Source organism: Oreochromis aureus, linkage group 10, assembly GCF_013358895.1.
Source record: "Oreochromis aureus strain Israel breed Guangdong linkage group 10, ZZ_aureus, whole genome shotgun sequence".
Classification (NCBI taxonomy): Eukaryota; Metazoa; Chordata; class Actinopteri; order Cichliformes; family Cichlidae; genus Oreochromis; species Oreochromis aureus.
Window position 1 is genome coordinate 17,778,304 of NC_052951.1, and position 19,304 is coordinate 17,797,607.

General features: G+C 40.5%; 1 protein-coding gene across 1 annotated transcript in view; it reads left to right on the forward strand.

Moving 5' to 3' along the window:
• Positions 1-18,618, forward strand: part of ubl3a (ubiquitin-like 3a) — a 35,569-nt gene extending 16,951 nt beyond the window's left edge. The window contains exons 2-5 of the mRNA XM_031729134.2: positions 9,867-9,975; positions 12,543-12,629; positions 14,906-14,983; positions 16,781-18,618. Of these exons, the coding sequence (XP_031584994.1) occupies positions 9,867-9,975; positions 12,543-12,629; positions 14,906-14,983; positions 16,781-16,833 (327 nt within the window). The 3' untranslated portion in view covers positions 16,834-18,618. The remainder of the gene's footprint in view (positions 1-9,866; positions 9,976-12,542; positions 12,630-14,905; positions 14,984-16,780) is intronic.
• Positions 18,619-19,304: the final 686 nt, after the last annotated feature.

The following is a 19,304-nucleotide window of genomic DNA, read 5'->3' on the forward strand; positions in this document are numbered from 1 at the left end:
TTTTACCAAAAGTAAACTATAAACAGGGAAATTTTGAACCCTGGCTGATAAATCGGGTGCATGGTCCTGTCTGTCAGCTCTTACACCATCATCATAACATTTTCTGACTCGTATATCATTGTTGGATAAAGATCTCTTTGATGTCTCTGCTTCACATTCAGCATACAGTATGCTGTCAGAGTGTGGGCTATCTGCAGGTAACTCACTGCCTTCATGCTAATTCATTTGTTCCTGATGTGTTGAACAGCCATTTTTAAAGTGTGAAGTCCTTAACTGTCATGAGAGACGCAGGAGAAAGCCACAAGAAGTAAAACTTTGTGTGACAGCTCCAAACACATAGAGAAAGCATAGAAGGAATGTCTGAACAAAGACACCTACCTGGTGCCTATAAGAGAGAGAGGAATGTAGCCTTGTGTGTGTGTGTGTGTGTGTGTGTGTGTGTGTGTGTGTGTGTGTCGAGCAAAGCAGGTTTTCAGAGAAGAAGGCTGGGAGGAGTATGATGACAGCATGAAAAGAAGGCCCTGCCTGTTTCTGGAGAGAAGAGAAGCAGCTGATGGATTAAAGGTTTATCTGTATGTAGAGGGGAAGGATGAAGAGAGAGGACAGACAGCAGAGAGCTGTCAGGTACAGCACAGGAAACGGCTGATCTTGCTTGTGACAGGAAGGAGAGGGAGAGAGGGAAAAAAAAGAAAGAGGAGCAGAGCAGATTCTGGCTGTGATGAGGATGTCGTCATATCAAAGGATGGGTCTTTTTGAATGACACTACAAAGGGACAAGGGCTTGGAGAGAGATGCGAGGCATGATGGGGCAACTGTATAATCAGACATGTAACTGGTAGTAGTGGGAGCTGCCGAAAAAGCGAGTTTTCGTCTCTCTTGGATCGGATTACCCTTGGATTCAAAACCTGGAGGTGTAGTGAAGCTCCATAGATGCAAATCCAAACCACAAGGTCAGCGCTAAAGTCAGGGAAGAAAGGCCTTCAGTGTTACACAATGATCATAGAATAACCTTTATGAATTTTTAGCCTTTGCAGATGATCTCTAAGCGGAGCGTGTCTTTACTTTGCCCAATCAAACTGCTGTAGAAAGTTTGAGGATGCTGCAAAGGAAAGAAAGCACACTATTACAATGCTCTTAGTACTGTAATGCAGCCATTAGCTGCCTATACTACAGGAAGTTAGGAAGCAGCCTATGAAAGGGCATCTGATAAAGGTCTGTGGTGCTTTTAAAATCGCTCTTACAGTAGATACTCTATTTAATGATTAATGTCCCCTAATAGAGTCCAACAGGATATAGGGCGGTGTTTTATGGTCACTGAACAAGCTGCTGCCTATATTGAGGCAGGGAGATATATGATTATCTAAACACTTAATTATCAGCTCGTTATCATGTTCATTTATGTTAACATTTGAGAACATATATGATGCTTTTTTTAAAAATGACATAGCTGTTCATGGCTCCGAATGTCCTAAATGCTTTCCTTAAGGGAATTCTTCAAATTTAGTACATGTATGTATTTAGATTCATAAAGTAACTCTTCAGACTTTGACTGTTAAAGGTCAAGGTCTCTGTGAGACCTCACTTCAATCTCATTCTTTTTAACACAATGTATCAAAAATACCTGAAGGGTATTTCTATGCATCTGGCACACAGTTTGAGTCAAGGATGAAGAGATTCAATTGTGTTGTTCAGAGGTGAATGATGACCTGGATGGTAAAAATTTCTTGATAAAATTGGATGATAAAATTTCTTGTCCATATGTTTGGATTTTATATGCTAATTATGGAAAGATGGGGGCAGCACTGGAAGGTCCCGGGTTTGAATCCAGTCAAATGGGGTTTTTCTGTGGGGAGTTTCCATGTTCTCCAGGTGTCTGTGTCGGCATACTCCCACAGTCCAAAACATGCACAGGGTTAAGTTACCTGGTAATTTTAAATTGTCCATAAGTGAAGCGAGTGAGTATGAATGGTTGTCTGTCTCCCTCTGCTAGTCCTGTGATAAGCTGGTGTCTTGTCACTGGGTTAGACTCCAGCCCTTCCCACATCGTCTTGAGGAAAACAAAATGGGTGGGATTATGACAAGATAGCCCCCTTTTCATACCCAAGACACCATCATTTTCAGTGGAAACACCTCCTCTGAATAAATAAACTCGGAAACTGAGTTTATTTTTGAAACAAGCAAGGTTGGATACTGATTGGTTAACAATAGTCTTTGGTGAACACCTGGTGAAATTATGGTGAAAGTACAGATCAGGATTGGGGGTCACATGAGAAACCGGGGCTGTTGTGGAACCATTCTTTTTTATTTTCCCACATTGAATTTGTTCAAAAACATCGAAGACACAAAGCAAAATATTTTGCATCTATAGCAGAAATCAGAAGTGTGCCTGAGGGAACTTTACAGCACAGCTGCACAGCTAACAAAGTCTACCACCCATAGTCCCTCTAGTGAGATGAGGAACAGCTCAATTAAACTGTCAGATCTAACACAGAGGTAAACTGCATCTTGACTGGCCTGTGGAGGCATATAACAGTGGAGGGGAAATGCTAGTTGCTGTTTGAAAAACAGTGCATAAGCCTGTGAGGATAATAGTCTCTGAAAGGATAAATAACAACTAGTCACAAGTCCCCTGTTCATCAAAAGATGAATTTATTTCACAGGAGCAGTGCTAAACATGTGTTCTTGCAAAATGTAGCTAAAGGAGCAATCAGGGCACAAGAGGAAAAATAACCAAAATTATTCTCACCAGTGAAGGAGGACAACTATTAACAGCAAAATAAAAGCCAGCACCGTCAGGGTCATTATGTAAAAATAAACACCCGTTGCCCTGTTGTTTCCTTCCTGTGGTTGTGCTACAGTGGAAAAAAATAAAAATAACGTGAGGTCTGAAAATTCCATTTAAAACAGGAAATGCAAGCAAGGCTGAACACTGTCAAGGTTTCTTTCTCTGTTCTTGCTGCATTCAGTATTCAAGACCACAAATATGCAAATCACCTAAACAAATGTGAGGAAAGAAACAGAGCAAGCTTCAAGAACCATAAAGGAGGAGCTTTGAGTACACTAAAAGGGCAAAAGGTTTAGGACACTACTCTTAAACTGTGAATTCAGGTAGGTTGCACCTGTCCGTGCAGCATGCCTTTGCAAACATTTGTGAAAGAATGGGTCGTTCTAAGGTGCTCCCTGGTACTGTGATACTGTAACAGGATGCAGCTGGTGCAGCATGTCGGTTTGTGAAATTTCTTCTGTCCTAGATATTCAGATATTCGATCAGCTGTAAGTGGTGTTATTGCAAAGAGGAAGCCACAACAACTCAGCTTCAAAGTGGCAGACCACATAAAGTTACAAGGTCGCTGAGCATCTGTAAAAGTCACTGATGCGCTCCTGACTAACTGCAGAGCCCCAAACCTCCTCTGGCATTAACATCAGGACAGAAATTGTGCACCAGGAGCGTCTATTGGTATGGGCATGGGCCGAGCAGCTCCTGTCGGTGTTATGTCCATATACTTTTGTCAATACAATGTATTAAATAGGTGCAAACTTGACTGCGTTTTGTAGCTCGCGTGCATCCTGGTCAGTACTTTTGTCGTTCGGACACAGAAGACGAGCACCTCAAAACTAAGTGCATGTGCCACATTTAACTTCCAGCTTCGAGTCTGCAAGGACTTCAGTCAGATCATGTTTTTATTCTTTTGTACACACTGATTACATGATCACAGAGAGGAGCTCACATATATCCAGAAAAACAGAACAAAATAGCACAGATGACTAACTAGGCCCCTGTTTACCACAAGTGTTGACATAGCAGCCATCATAGCATGGCTGTAGGCACAATCAGCAGTGTTGGAATAAATTTTGACCAGCCAGACTGCTTTGCTGGAGCTTTCTTGTTGCAAGAGCAAAGATGACAATTTCTCTTAACATTAAAAGTTTGGAGGAAGATTAGGTTTTCTCTCAGTCTGGCAACTGCTTGAAAGATTCTCACTCGGCCCCTTTCTGCCAGTTTGTTTGCATCTTGTTGGCATGCGGCCTGTGTGATGTAAACATGTAACAATAATGACTTCTTCTTGGCTTAATTTATTTTCAAAGTTTATATATTTGTCAAATTATCTTTCTTTAGTCTTAGCATCACTGTCTTTCGTCTGGCCTCTCTCTGTTTCATGGAAACAATACCTATCTAGTGTTTGTTGGGAAGCCATGTCAAAACAAAGCATGACACACCAGCAATTGTAGATATGTGGTCTATAAAGATAGCAAAGTTAATAATAAACATTTCAACTGGGTCAAGGTCCTTCTGCTCTATCTTTTCCTGCAGTGAACATGCTGATATCCAGATTTCTCATCTGCACAGTCATATCTGTATGAATATGCATGAGTGTTGCACTGTTTCTTAAAAATGTTTCTTAAAAATTATGTTAATCCATTTGTCTTCTCTGTCCAAGAGAAGGAAAAAAGCTTAATTATTTCACTTTTTTCACTTAAACACATCATCATCGCTTTGCCAGGGAAACATTTTGTTAAAATGCAGTTTATTTAAACAACAATGGAGAGCTCAGAGCTTCATCAAGGCTGATTCTCTGATCAGACACGCGCTCGTGCATATGAAAAATAGAAGAAAAGCAGTCAGTTAGTCAATTAAATATCCAGTCACGATTACGCCACAGTTTTTATTGTTTTTATCGCATCACTGGCAAAGAAGTTCATTGACACTGGTTAATGCAAAACACAAAAGACGCCCACATCTCCTGTTGTTTTACATATTGTTTTTATTTTTAATAAAGCCACATTTGTTTATCGCAATTTGTCCACCTCCCTCAGTGGGGAGAAGTCATTGCGTGTCACCCATCCATTAAAAGATGAAGAAGTAAAGTTGGCCTGGCTGTTGTTGCACCTATCAAGCTGGTTCACCAATCTGTTGCCTGGCATACCCTTTCAGCACAATTTCAGAGCAGCACAACAATGGAATTCTCCCTTTGCTAAACTCCAGTTTGTAATGTTTCAGGTCTGAAAACAAAGATTAGAGGTAGCACATTTTAGGGAGGAAAGAAAGATAAGCTTGAAAAAGCTAACGTTTAATGTGATTAGAGCATTGCCCCCCCACCACGAACGCTGCTAGACACACACATGCTCACAGAGACTCAAAGATTACAAATCTTTGCCTTGGGCTTTGTTTTTTTGTATCACACCATTATCAGTCAGCCACTGTTGCGTAACGACCGCGTTTGTGTGTATGTGCGAACATAAGAGAGGGAACTCGTGCAAGCGATAAAATACCTCTGTGTAGAATATTGAATTATGTCAAACTCAAAATGAGGCTCTCTGACAAATCGAAAGAGTTTGCTTTCCCATGCGCTCGCTTACAGTTTGCACATGGGCGCAGATGAAGCTCGCGGCTTTTAATACACGCATTTAACCAGCACTTCCAATATGCACAGTGATTTTCTAAAAGCGCTATCCCTTTTCAGCGCGTTTTTAATTAAAGAAAATAAAGGCTCCTGCGCATAATTTATACACTAATGGAGACTAACATTGTGGTTCCTCTTTGTGTCTTTGGAAAATTACTGAGAGCTTGCAAAGCTGTTTCGTTTTCACACGTCTTTAAGTCATTTTAAAAAATGCAACAAATGTGTTACAGGTTACCAGAACATGGCCTATTTTGTAGCATTTAATATTTACAGCCAGAGAGCAGTGGCAGAAAGAAAAGCGACCTCTCCGCAATTGTCTGTAAAATCACTGACGTAGAATTCATTAGTATTTAAAGTGCTGTGCAGCTACATTTCTCAGGTTTACAGCCGAATTTTCTCCAGATTTAACGGGCAAGTCAAAGCGAGCTGGCTGCTGGATCCAGCTGCCTCGCTTTAAACAGACCACAGCCGGGTTAATCACCCACGTCCTCTCTTAAATTCATTCATGCAGTTATGAATCCGCTCTGACAGCAGCAGCTAACCTTATTGCGCAGACTACATATAAAGCTGCTCTAATATATTCCCACAGGATGGCTTCCCACTCTGTAATTTGTTGACTGCTGCACAGGGTCTAAAGAGCAGCAATTCTCTTTAATGCACTTGTAAACATACACACATACACATGTGTGCATATGCACACACAACACTGCCTTGAGAAAGAGTTGAGAGCGGCGCTCAGGGAGGAATAATTATAGATGGCATTGAGTTTCCTGCTCTCCTCCGTGTGCAAACGGTGTTTAGCCAAGAGGGCTTGCTTGCTCACATGTTTACGGCATGGCATTTGTTGGCAGCCGGGTCACATTAGTGTTAGACTTTGTGAATGTCTGGTCTGCAGTGGAGCAGAGAGGCTCGGCAGGCAAAAAGCTGTGTCACCAATTTTCCACATAAGTAACCTGTTTCTTTATTGCGTTATTTTCAGAATCAGCCAGGAATAGGAGCAAGGATGCTTCCGCATTCTGTTACCGGAGCTTGCACACTTTTGCGTCTCCAACGCGAGGACGTGAAAGTGTTTGCAAGCTCCGCAAACACTTGCTAAGTGATTTCTTCTTCTTCTTCTTCTCCTTCTTGCAGCTCTACAAGCTCTGCAAGCTAGTGAAATGTTCACAGTGCTAATTTCTGGCATTTCAGAGTGCGTCTGGTAGTGGGTTAGGATGTAGTATTTGTATGCATGAGTAACTAGCGGTCTGCCTGGAGATATGTGTTTGTACTGTGATCACGCATGAATTGTTTTCCTCCCCTTACCTGGAGCAATTGTATTTGTTAGAGAGAATAGACTGTAATTGAATATACTTCCCTGAGCTGGCTGTGCAACCTCATTACCTTGCCCTTTTACGGAAGAGAGAAAGGCGCAGTGAGCCTCTGGGAAAAGGGGGCAGGGAAGGGAAAAATGGCAAGGGAGAGCTGAGATCTCGACTCAGGTGAAATCAGAATTAGAACAGAGAGGGAAAAGGGGAGAAATTCATCTGTAGCAGCATAGCTCAATGTAAGGTCTTACACCACCATGAGCCACCAGAACACAATGACTGTTACTTTTCATTGATGTCCCTGAAGTGCACACGAGTCTTTGTAAAGATTTTTTCTTCTAATTTTATGCTCTGATGTTCCAGGTGGCTTGCACATTGTTCACAAGTCCTGCAGGAATTTCAGTTCTGTGGAAATCTGGCGGCTGCACTGGCCATAGTATGAGATTTGCATAATTTTGATACGCAAACCATTTCAAACATTCTCAGTTTGAGTGGAAACATCTGCATCTGTCATGCATTTATTTTTTCTAATAATTTGCATTTTCCAGGAAGTACACTGAGAGAAAGAGACTTGTAAGAAAAGAGAAAGCAAAGAAAGAGAGACAGAGAAGAGAGGCAAAGGCAGAAATTCACCCTTGTGCTGACATATATAAGAAGAAAGGCTTCGTTTGCCTTGTTTAACCCAGCCTAGCTCAATTCTTCTTGTTATTCCAGCCTTGTACATTTCTCCACTGTACGCTGTACAGAGCCAGAGATTGATGGAGTCAGTGAAAGAGACAGAGTGAGTGAGGGGATGCAGAGACTGCTGCAAGCAGGGGAAGATGGTTTGATGTGACACAGCTTTGGAAAATGGGCAGGGGTTGGGGGTGGGAGGTTGAAGCAAAGCTATCCTGTAGGTATTATCAGGTTAAGCTGCTCACCACTGGCTGTCGCCATGGTGACACCATGGTAACTACCAGGTGTTCTACTAGGAAGGAGCAAAACCTCTCGTATGCAAAGGGGATTCCTTTGAATCTTACTTTGTGCTCATTTCTGCTTCTTTTCTGCATTTCACGTTCAGGTGTTTGTGTGTATAACAATCAAACAGATGGAACAGTGTCCATGTTTACCTTCAGGCATCCGCTCAAAAACCTGATGCAAATTCATGCTTTTATGATCTGTGTCATCAAAGTTGTTAAAGGTATATTTTGTGAATCGCAACCGGAAGCAGCAGTGAATTGCTTCTAGTGTTTCCCAATCGTTAAAGGTGTGTTTGTGTGAATCTGTTTGCCTGGATGCATGTGTTTGTACACAGTGCACCTGCAAATACATGGAAAAACCCACACACAAAACTAAAGTTTGAAATTATCTTATCTTATTATTAAGTTGATTTAATCTCTTAGAGGCACATTTACCAGTGTTTGTGCTCATTATGTTTATTGTACGTGGTGTTTTGTGTATGTCACATATATATATATATATATACATGCTTCTGTATGGCTCGTCCATGCTTAAACCTATAAGCTGATTTGGTTACGTACTTAAAGAGATCTCAGTTTCAATCCTTTGGTGTTAGCTCTGTTACATCACTCCACCCGGCTCCGTGTGTGTGTGTGTGTGTGTGTGTGTGTGTGTGTGTGTGTGTGTGTGTGTGTGTGTGTGTGTGTGTGTGTGGCCCTCAGCAGAGTGGGTTTGGTAGGACACGGGGTGTGGTGTAGAAGGCTAACAGATACTTGGCACATGGAAACACACTGACAACAATGACACACGTGCTTGTGCCATGCGCACACAGCGGGCCAGCCACACAAATACAGTAAGCAAAGGCAAGCACACACCACTGAGTTCTGCTCTTAAAGGCACACTGTACCACTGCTAAACACATATCAGGCCAGATGAGAGAGAGCCTCTCATCTGCATCCTAGTGCTCGGCAGTTTAATTGCTCTGCAAATTAACGGTTCTAAATGTACACCCCCACGATGTGTTCAGTTCACTTGTGTATATTTTCTCGCTGGGAGCTGGTGATCTAAGGTGAGAGAAACAAAATCATGTGGCTGGAAGCAAAACACGTGTGTCCCTCTCATTTATGTGGTTATTTTTAGTTGCACAATCACATTGGTGAATAATGACCTTGTCTCTACGCAGGGCAGAGATCACCACTGAGGGTTTTTTTTCTCTCTGTTAAACTCCAAGTATGTACTTTTTTCAGTACAGAAGAATTCAGTGGATGTATTTTTATAATGTGTCAGCTGAATCATCCAGTACACATAATGAGAGTTTGTATTCAGTAATAGTGAAGTTAGGTAGTCTAGGTCAAGGTCAAGTTTATTTATATAGCACATTTCTAAACAGTCCATGTTGCTTGCAGTGCTTAACAATGTAAAATGCCACTAAAATAAATCAAATGCACCGCAATGATGCAGTAAAATATAGAGAAAAAACAAATAAATAAATAAAATAAGTCAATAAAAACAACTAAAACAACAACAACAATAACTAAGACTGTTAAAACCAAAATGTTTAGGTCAACATGTGCTGTGCTAGTGTTTAAGTTACAAAGGTGCTTCACAGTCTGATTCATAAATAGTATCAATGTAAAGTTACTCAGTGATCGCACATTGGAGGGGTTAAATTCTACACACAAATCCAGGAAAATAACCTCAAAAATACAATACATGACATGACTGTGGAAATGTAATTAAAAAACACAGGTGACTAATTACTGTATTACATAAACTACAGTACAAAACAAACATGGATACAGTGCTTCTAATTTCAGGTAAAGGTTTGAGAAAATCTTTAATTTTAGCTGCCTGAAAAATGTCTCGCTCAAACACCTACAGGGACAAAAAAATGAAGAATGGTAAGCGAGAGAAAAACTTCCATTCAATTTCAGACTTGGGAACCAAAGACAAAGAAATACAGTTTGAGGGAATTGAGAAAGCTGAAGAGGAAGTTGGAGAGACGGATGGGAGTTCATCCAACGGAAGGATGTTCCTCAGGGTCTTCATATCCTTCTTCTGTTTCCTATTAAATTACTAACTTGAAACCGTGTGCTTCCTGACCCAGCTCTATAATCTGACATATGGGACAGCTGTTCGTTTGAATTTGCATTTTTCTCTGTCTTCATTTTTTGTTTCTCACATTCACTAATGCTGTTTTTTTGCTTTTACCTGTGTTGCAGATAAACCTGCGGCTGATTTTGGTCAGTGGAAAGACGAAAGAATTTCTCTTCTCTCCCAACGACTCTGCAGCAGATATCGCCAAACACGTTTATGACAACTGGCCAATGGGTGAGTAGCTCAATTATGTATTGCTATTCACATCAGATACATGTGCATCGGTATGAGTCTGCTATAAATGTATGTGTAATATAAATATGAAAGCAACGTAATAACAAGTTCCTACGTTATGAATAAAATCATTGTGGTCTAAGGCAGTCGCTTACAGTACGGTGAAAACGTTTTCACTGTACTAAGCACACCCCAAGATTCAGTAGCTTGTAGAACCACGTTTAGCAGCAGTAACACAATTTATTTTTCTTCTTGACTGTATTTGTATTTCTGCTTGACTAAATTTCTCGCGTTGTGGAGAAATTTAGTCCTATTCTTCTTTACAGGATTGCTTTAGTACGTTGAGCTTTGAAGGTATTCGTGCACATCTCTCTTTAAGGTTGTAAACATTTTAATCAGTTTGAGGTCTAGACTTTGACTAGGTCATTGCAGCACCTTGATTATTTCCTTTTTCAGCCATTCTGTTACAGATTGGCTGCTGTGCTTGGAATCATTGTCCTGTTGCATGACCCAATTTCAGCTAAGCTGCAGCTTTCAGACAGACCTAACATTTGACTCTAGAATACTTTGGTATAGAGACGAGTGCATGACGACTCAATGACTCAATGACCTGATACCTGGGTTCTGTGGCTGCAGAATAAGCCTGCCTCTTAAGCCCTCCACCACTGTGCTTGATAGATTTGTGCTGGTGTAGTGTTTTTGGTTTTCTATTGTAGACAAACATCTCCACTCATTTAGAGGCAGCTTTGCAAAGCTAGTCTGTGCTGCCCTGTTCTTTTTAGTGAGAAGAGGCTTCTTCCTGTTTACCCTTTCAAATAAACCATACTTGTTCGACCTTTTTAAACTGTACTATTGTGAACTTTGACATTTAAAATGCTATCTGAGGCCTGTAGAGTCTGAGATTTAGCTCTCGGGTTCTGTACAGTTTTTTTTTTTTTTTTGGATGGTCTGACGTTGAGGTGAACCTGCTGGGACATCTACTCCTGGGAAGATTGTGGCTTTGTGTTAATACACACCTCAACAACAAACTGCCAAGACTTTTGCTTTTATTGACGTGGCAATGCACTCATGATCCGTACAGCAGTACAAGGGTACTCCTGGAAGCAGTCAGGGCACACTTAAGATATAGCTTTTCATATATTTGATTAATTCTTACAGATATCTACAAATTTATTTTCACAGTAACCACATTTTCAAAGTTGATTGATTTTTTTTTTTTTTTTTGTAAAGTGAAAAAGCAGGTTAAATATATATTCTTATAATAGTTATCTGTAGCAAAAGAAAGATATCATTGTTTACTTTTTCAGTTCACTTTTTTCAGTATTGGAAGACATGGTTATTTATTTGATTTACATGTGAAAGATCTGGGTTTTCACATCTGCTTTACACATGTCAGATTTTAGCATCAGCTTTGGTTTTACTTACAGTTCTATATTCTTTAACATTTTTGCATTTAATATGTGGCATTTAATAAATATCATCATTACGCAGGCACAGCTACCGAATCTCTGCAAAAGCTCTAATTAAACAATTTAACTGTAAACAAATATTTGTTAATTTGCTTAGAAACTACTTGATCAGACTTATTGCTGTCAGACTAACTGCTAATTGCTTACATGCAGGTCTATATAGCAGTGTGGGGAATGTGCATATCTTTGGTGTAGGGTAATTAGAGTGAACTCCTTTCAGCCTGATTATCATTGCATACAGGAATGTGGGATCACAGTGCAGCCGCTTCCTTTCTGTAATACACCCACTTGACTCGCTGCTGCTGTGCACCAGGGTTAGAATTCATTTGATACTGCCCACCTTACGTCACCTTCAAAACTAGCTTTTTCCCACGGTGCCGCTAATGTACTCCAGTTTAAGAGAACTCCACGATGCATGAAAAACTACAAATTACACAGTTGGGCTCGAATTCTCCTCGACAACAGAAGTTTTCCATTCAATCCCGTCAGTGTTGGGAGCACCCTGTGTTCCTCCCAGACAACCCATCTGAACCCTGAGAGACCCAGAGCAGGCTCTCAGTCAGCAACAACACCCTGCGCTTAGCTAGAGACAAACATCTGGTGGCCAGACTCTGTTGCTGCGCAACTCCACACTCTCGTTTCTCTCTCATTTAATGCGTTCACTTTTGTGCTTAGCTCTTCCCGAGCCACACCTCGTCTTCTTCTTTTGCCTCGGCTCTTTCTCACGTTCTGTAGGGCATCCCGCAAAGCCCAAATATTATACATTCTGCCTTTAAGGATTTAAAATAAAAGCCCTAAATGTCTTAAAATATCTTCAGTGTGGTTGTCTGTGGTTCTTCTTTTTTTCCTTTACCAGGCAGCCACTGATTTCTTTTCACTACACTGTATTCAGCATTTTCATCACGCCGACACAACAGCTTTTTATACACAGCTTTAGGTTTCTTGTATATTCTGGAATTTGAAGTACATTAAATTGTACTTATGAAATGTAAGATTAATCCTTTATGGAAAACGAGTGAAATAAGAGGTAAAAATGAAAGAACCAGCAGGGCTCCTTTCTCTTTAACTGTCTCCTCATTTCTCTCTGCTTTCATACAGACTGGGAGGAAGAGCAGGTCAGCAGTCCTAACATCCTGAGGCTCATCTACCAGGGACGTTTTCTACACGGCAACGTAACACTAGGAGGTGAGAAAACACTGAAGCTACACCACCCAGAGAAAATGGCTCATTCGCTCATAGAAATGCACACAAAATCACAGTCGTGCGCTGCTGGAAAGTTCTTTGCTGTTCTCATCCTTTTCCTGAGTCACAGAACAGAGGTACCTCAGTGCTCTGGACAAGCTTGCTTTGACAGGGAGAGAGGGAGGAGAGAGGAAATAGAGAAAAAGAGGCTGGTCAGGAAAGAGGGAAGACTGGCGTTTAAAGGAGACCTCAAGTGGTACAAAGGAGAGAGAGAAAGGAAGCGAGAGTGAAAGAGAGAAAAGGACGTCTTCTGTTGTGGAAGGCCAGTTCACTCTCTCTGGCTTTTAGGCTTTTTTATCTGCCTAACCCAATTTAGATTTGACTGGTGCTTTGTGGTTAATGGTGTTACAGCGCACCCTAACCCTTTTGCAGTCTTCTATCTGCCATCTATCTGATAATTCCCTTATCTTTTAGCATGTTTGCACATTAACACAGAATCCTTGTTGAGTACAGACACACACATTTTAAAGCACACACCAGGTCGCCAACTATTACATGTTAACAGCAGTGTGCAGTTTTAAAAGTTATAACAATATATGAACTTATGCGAAGCGGTGAGAGATCCTGCAAATTTTCCTTCGTATTTTGTGTATTCACGACATTTCTGGGCTCCAGCCTTTGGGCAGTGGTTGTTTAACCCCATGCCAATTACAGCTGTGTGTGTAGTCTGAGGACTCTGTAAAAACCTACTGAAATAGACTGTGCCCAGCTCCAACAACGAGGTAGCAAAACTCTTATTTAAACAGAAGCAGGGTTGCACTGAACAACCTGTTATGTTGTGCACCTATGGCAGCTGATCTGTTGTGAGCGCTACCTTTTCATCTTCTTACTGCTGACGAGCGCTTCTGACACACCCACCAAAGGCGAGGGCATACCACAGCGTCTCATGGAAACATTTAGATGAACCTGGAGGCACCATTTCAGACTGAATGCACTCCTTTTCCATCTCTCTCCTCTGGTGTCTGTGTCATGGATTTTAAAAAGAGCAGCAGGTCTGTGTGTTTGTGTGGCCAAGGGCGAGGCTGAGCTACACACACACACACACACACACGCATGCAGGACCAAGTGGCGTCAGTGGACAGGATGAAGCGTGCATTTATGCTGCATTCATACAAAATCCGGTGGTGCCTCACCTTCCTGCAGGGTTGTTCCGAGGCGTGTGGGTGGGTTGTTTTTTTTTGTTTTTTAGGTTTGTTAGAGTGCACTGAGACAATAATAAAATAATATTTTACAATCTGATTGGCTGCTTTTTCCTTGCTAATGTTGCTGATTTACTTTCAAGCGCGCTGATCGACCTCTGATTTTGCTCCTTTTGGTTTCTTGACCCAGGTTGCAGGCACCAAGTTGGAATAGTAGACAAATATTATCTCTTTAAGGGGTATCCAGCAGCTCATGTATTGGTTTTGGTCTATTTGGTATTACAAAGTTGTTGTTTTTTATAGATATTTCACCTGCCTTCCTCTTAGCCATTGTTTTCCATTATTTTTCATTCTAACATGAATGCCTACCAATAAAGCTCAACTGATATGTCGCCAGGGCAGATATATTGGCTTATAGTAGCTGATATTGGTAAATGAAAGTTTAAAAACTAAAGAAGAAATGGGAAAAACACCCTTCAACCATGTTACATAACATGTCTACCAGAGGGTGCTTTGCAACCTCCACATTTGTGTTTTCTCACTTTTGTCTGCTAACTAGTCCCATTGAACTTGAATCCATTGTATACATGTGCATGGACATACTACACTCTCCAGGTGTGTCAGATATTTTGTGCATTTCTTTTTTTTAATTAATCCTTTTTAGTGTTAAGTATCGTTTAATTTGCACTTTCATTACTGGTAATTATGTTGCAAAATTATCTGCAAATAACAATAAAACTTGGAACCAAGTCGTCTTATTCAAGAGCAAGAAACTAGCCTATCCTTCAGCCGCGTGTGACCAGTGTTTTAAATGATTTGGTTACATATGGATTCAGATTGTTGGCAATTCCCTCATGTTCAAGTGATTATTATTCTGCAACCCCACTTTAATCGCATAATTTGACAATTTAATTTTCTCTATGTGTAGCTCAGCATTATCCACTCTATAATTTGCACTCAGTTTCAGAAAGCTGTTAAAAAGTCATGTTATACTTCTGCTGAGTGACACTGTGCAGACAAATATAATGTAGCTCACTGAATAACCTTTTCATCCTCTCCCTCCTTCTCTCCCTCTCTCAGCTCTCAAACTGCCCTTGGGGAAGACCACAGTGATGCATTTAGTTGCCAGAGAGACTTTGCCTGAGCCAAATTCCCAAGGTAACCAGCTCCCCGTCTCCCCTTTTTCCTTTCAGGAGGCTTTTCACATGCTGAACAACGTTAAATGTTCCGCTCCCAGCCATTATTTATTTCTGCACATGGCTTCTGTTTTAGGAGCAGCCACTAGTGCAAATAATTGGCTCCTTGAAGTGTATCCCCAAGATACAACACACTGTGTAGAATATACAGCTAATATAAATCATGCCAGAAGATTCGCTTCGTTTTTTTATGACTATGACAAGTGAATAGAGTTCAAATGGACATCAAGTTCTCATACTGGGTATCTGTGAGCCCATGTGAGGAAGAATGAATCTGAATGAACTTTTGTTACGGGGAGAAACAGTTACAAAGTTAGATTTGAAGTACTCTTTATGTGAACTGTACAAAAGTCCTGAGTCGCCCCTCTTTTTTAATTTCTGATCTTGTATGTTTTTTTTTTTTATAGTGCTCTTGAGCAGCAGTTCTTCAGGCTTTTAAAAGTTTTGTTGCTTTTTCAGTCCAGTCCTTGTACCTGACCATTTTCAGAGAAATGTTTTTTTATGTTTATCAAGCCACCTAACACTGACCTGTGAACCATTTAAGCATAAAAAAGGAATCTAACTTAAGGAATGAGCCAGCGTTGTGTCTACACATAACAGATGTAACCAATTTTACATGGTATCTATTGGTCTCTGTTGGTCTCTAGCAACCTGTCACAAACATGCTACGTATTCCCAGTTTCTTTAGTTGAATCTATGAAAAATCTCAAAGACGACACAGTCTGACTGACATAAAATAGCATGCTTGCACCAACAAGTTGATTTCCAAAGAGCTGTTATGCAGATGTTTTTAAGGAAGTGAAACAGGGAGAAAAGGCTGAGATATGCCAAACTGCACAAGATCTGGACTGAAAATCAGTGGCAATGGGTCTTGTGGAGTGATGAATACAAATGTGACATTTTGTAGTTCAAATTGGTATTAATATGTATGTTGGAGGTCAGGAGAGAGGTACAACAGTGAGTATCTCCAAGCATCTGTGGAATTAGATGACTGTGGAGGCTGTGTCATGGTTTGGGGCTATATTTCAGCCAGTGGTGTTGGAGATCTTCTCAACCCAGAAAAGTGCCATCAGATTTTGATCCACTATGAAGTACCAACTGGAAAGCATCTGACTTGCTACGTTTACTACATTTTCAGCATGGCAATGATCCCAAACACACTGCCAAAGCATTAAAACACACAGTCAGGAACACTATCAGTCATGGATTGGCCTCCCCAACCTTATTGAAGCAATGTTGGATCATCCTGCCTAAGGAAGTTAAGCCTGTGCTCATACCAAATCTCGACTCTCAAGCTTTTTATGCTGTATTTCCACATTTCATTAAATTGCAGCACCTATTTTCTGTTTTAACAAAATGTAAAGTGAGACATGGGTTAAGACTTTTACACAACACTGTAAATGTAGATTTCAAGAGTCTGCATTTAAAAAAAATGAGGCTATGTTGCTTCAGGTACCAAATGTAACAAACTCAAATGCTGAGTTTGAGGAACAGATCCAGTCTTATAAAATCCCAAAATGCTGCTCAGCTGTATGAGATGGAGAGTTAGCCCTTTAAAACATTTATGAGCTACATATGTTATATGGTTGTAGTATATCAAAAGTATTTCCATGCAGTGTTGCAGTATCTGAACTTGGCCTACCAGTATGTTTCTAAAACTGTCCTTTTGAGGTGATGTCTGACTATTGAGCTGAGTAACTCTGTGACAGTGCTGTGTGGGTGTTTGTTTAATCATGACGTTTGTGTGCTGTGTGTCCAGGTCAGAGGAACAGAGAGAAGACCGGGGAGAGTAACTGCTGTGTCATTCTGTAAATACACACCTCCACCGCCACCCCTTTCATCCTTCGCATCCGTTCTCGCCCTCCATGTCCTGGACCTAATGAGCTTGTACCTTGTCCTGGAGCCTGTCTACACTGCGAATACTCATAGAGACATTTAACGAAACAAACAAACTCGCACTTTCTCTGTTTTTCCTCTTCTCCCTCATACACATGCATAGAAGGACAGCAGGCTCAGGCTGATCCAGGACAGACGTGGAGAGCAGTAAATTGATTAAAGATAGAGTTGATTCCTTTGTTGTACTTGATTTGCTGTCATAACTGAAAATTAGAAGGAACTGGATTTGCATGGTTTTTTTTTTCTTTCTTTCTTAATGCAATCCTTTTGAAGCCTTCTGCCATACACATGCATGCACACATACATTTGCAGTAAACACACACACACCTTGTCGAGCCATCCGCAGGCGGTCTTACAAGTCACCTTTCTAACTGGCTCTTTGCTCTGGCCGGTTGTCATTGTAATGCAGTGCCCAAATTTGTGCGTGTGGCCTTGTTTTCTCATACAGACCGCAGAGAATTTTAACCACTAACAGCTCATCAGCATACCAACAAACACGCACGCTCTGACTTCCTGTCCTCACATCGAGCCGCGCGTGCTTGCGTGATACCCCTTAGTGCGGCAGACAAAGCGCAGACGTGCCTGATCAGAGAACTCAAAACATTACACGCACACACACACATAATAACACACACATGTGTGCCCTATTTACTGCCCTCCTCTGCATGTGCCCTTAAAGGTCGCAAGAGAGAAACGATTCCCTTTTTTTTTTATGTCGAGAGCGACACGTCCCACTCCTTTGAGTCCGTTGTGTTTTAGCCAAACGAAGCCTAACAAGCAAACAAATAGAAAACAACCAATTTTTTTATGGTCTTGTTTTTCGATATTTGTTTGTTCATGATTTTTTTTTTTTTTGGTGACTGTGTTTTGACAGTCCACTCATATTATCGACCGACTAGTGTTGTGATTAATGAAACATCATGCCAATTTTCTTTCCGTGACACGCCGTCGCTGTCTCACTGTGCCCCCCCTCCCTTTATTTTTATAGCAGTATTGTGAAGGATCTCTCAGACAGTTGCTTTATAAGCACGGACATTAACTCAGAAGGAAAAGGGTCCTTATTTGTCTTAATTTGCCTCTTAAATCTGCATTAATAAGTCCAGTTTGCACAACTAAAGCATGTGCTCCTTCATTAGATTACTAAAACAAATGTATAAAAAGCTTTGTTTTATTTTATATTTTTCCAGTGGAAGTAATGTTCCAAACTAAGGTAACATGTGTAGAATATATTTAATATGAATCTTATATAGAAAATGACGACTTTAGATCTTGGTGATATATATTATATTGGTGTTTAGTCTATGATTGTGTATACGGTTAGCTTCTAGCCAGTTCACAGTCACTCTCTGACAATGTCTTGTGCTTAACAGCAGCAAATCCTCCCTAATCATTTATGGACTGATGGATTTTTGTTTTCTTTCTTCTGTTCTTTCTCTTTTATTATGCTTTTCTTTTTCATTTGTTTATAAAGTAATATAATCCTGTTTCTTTGTGGGGTTTTTTTGTTTTTGCTTTAAAGAATCGCTTTGTAACAGCACTAGGTCTTAAAAAATATTGTTTATATTGATCAGGGTTCAAATCTGTACAGAGATAAACGTTTTCAAACCAATTGTAAATAGCACTAATGCTCTCCCCTCCCCTCCTGCAAACTTCAAAATGGAATACATCTGTAAACTAAATAAAAGTTATTGAAGTGCGCTACCTCGTTGTCATGATTTATTGCACGTGAACTGTAATGTTTTAAGCGTCACTGACTAATCATTTTAACAGCATCTCAGCTCGAAGTCTGTGGGAATTTAACCAGAGGGCTGAACAAGAGACCGGGTACTTTTTTTAATGACTCCAATCTTCATCTTAACAAGTTCAGCAAATTATTCTAAAAAGAGTTTTTCTTGTTACAGTGACTCTGGTATGTTGAATTTCACCTTGAAACTATCACTCAGGTTATTGTTGTAAATAGAGGTGGGGTGGAATTTTGATTCTTCAACTTCTTGGAACAAGTAAAACACATTTAGTCTCTTTTTTCTTTTGAGCATCAATATCACAATAATTTAACAAAACTGTAAAATTTGGGATGATGGTCCTGTTAACAGAGAAGCTGCAGAGTATCCAGGTACTGTAGCTACAAACATAAGCCCAAATCACGACTGCTCCACCACCATGCTGAAAGTTGATACGAGGTGTTTGTGCTGATATGCTGTTTGATTTTCATCCAAGAACGTTGCTCCAAAAGTCTTGTGGTTTGTCCAGATGCAGCTTTGCAAACTTAAGCCATCTCGCTTTGTTTTTTTTTTTTTTTCTTTTAGAGCGAAAAGCATTTTTACTGGCAAAAAAAAAAAACAAGCCCCGTAGCATTTTTCTAATTGTACTGCCATGAAATTTAGAGT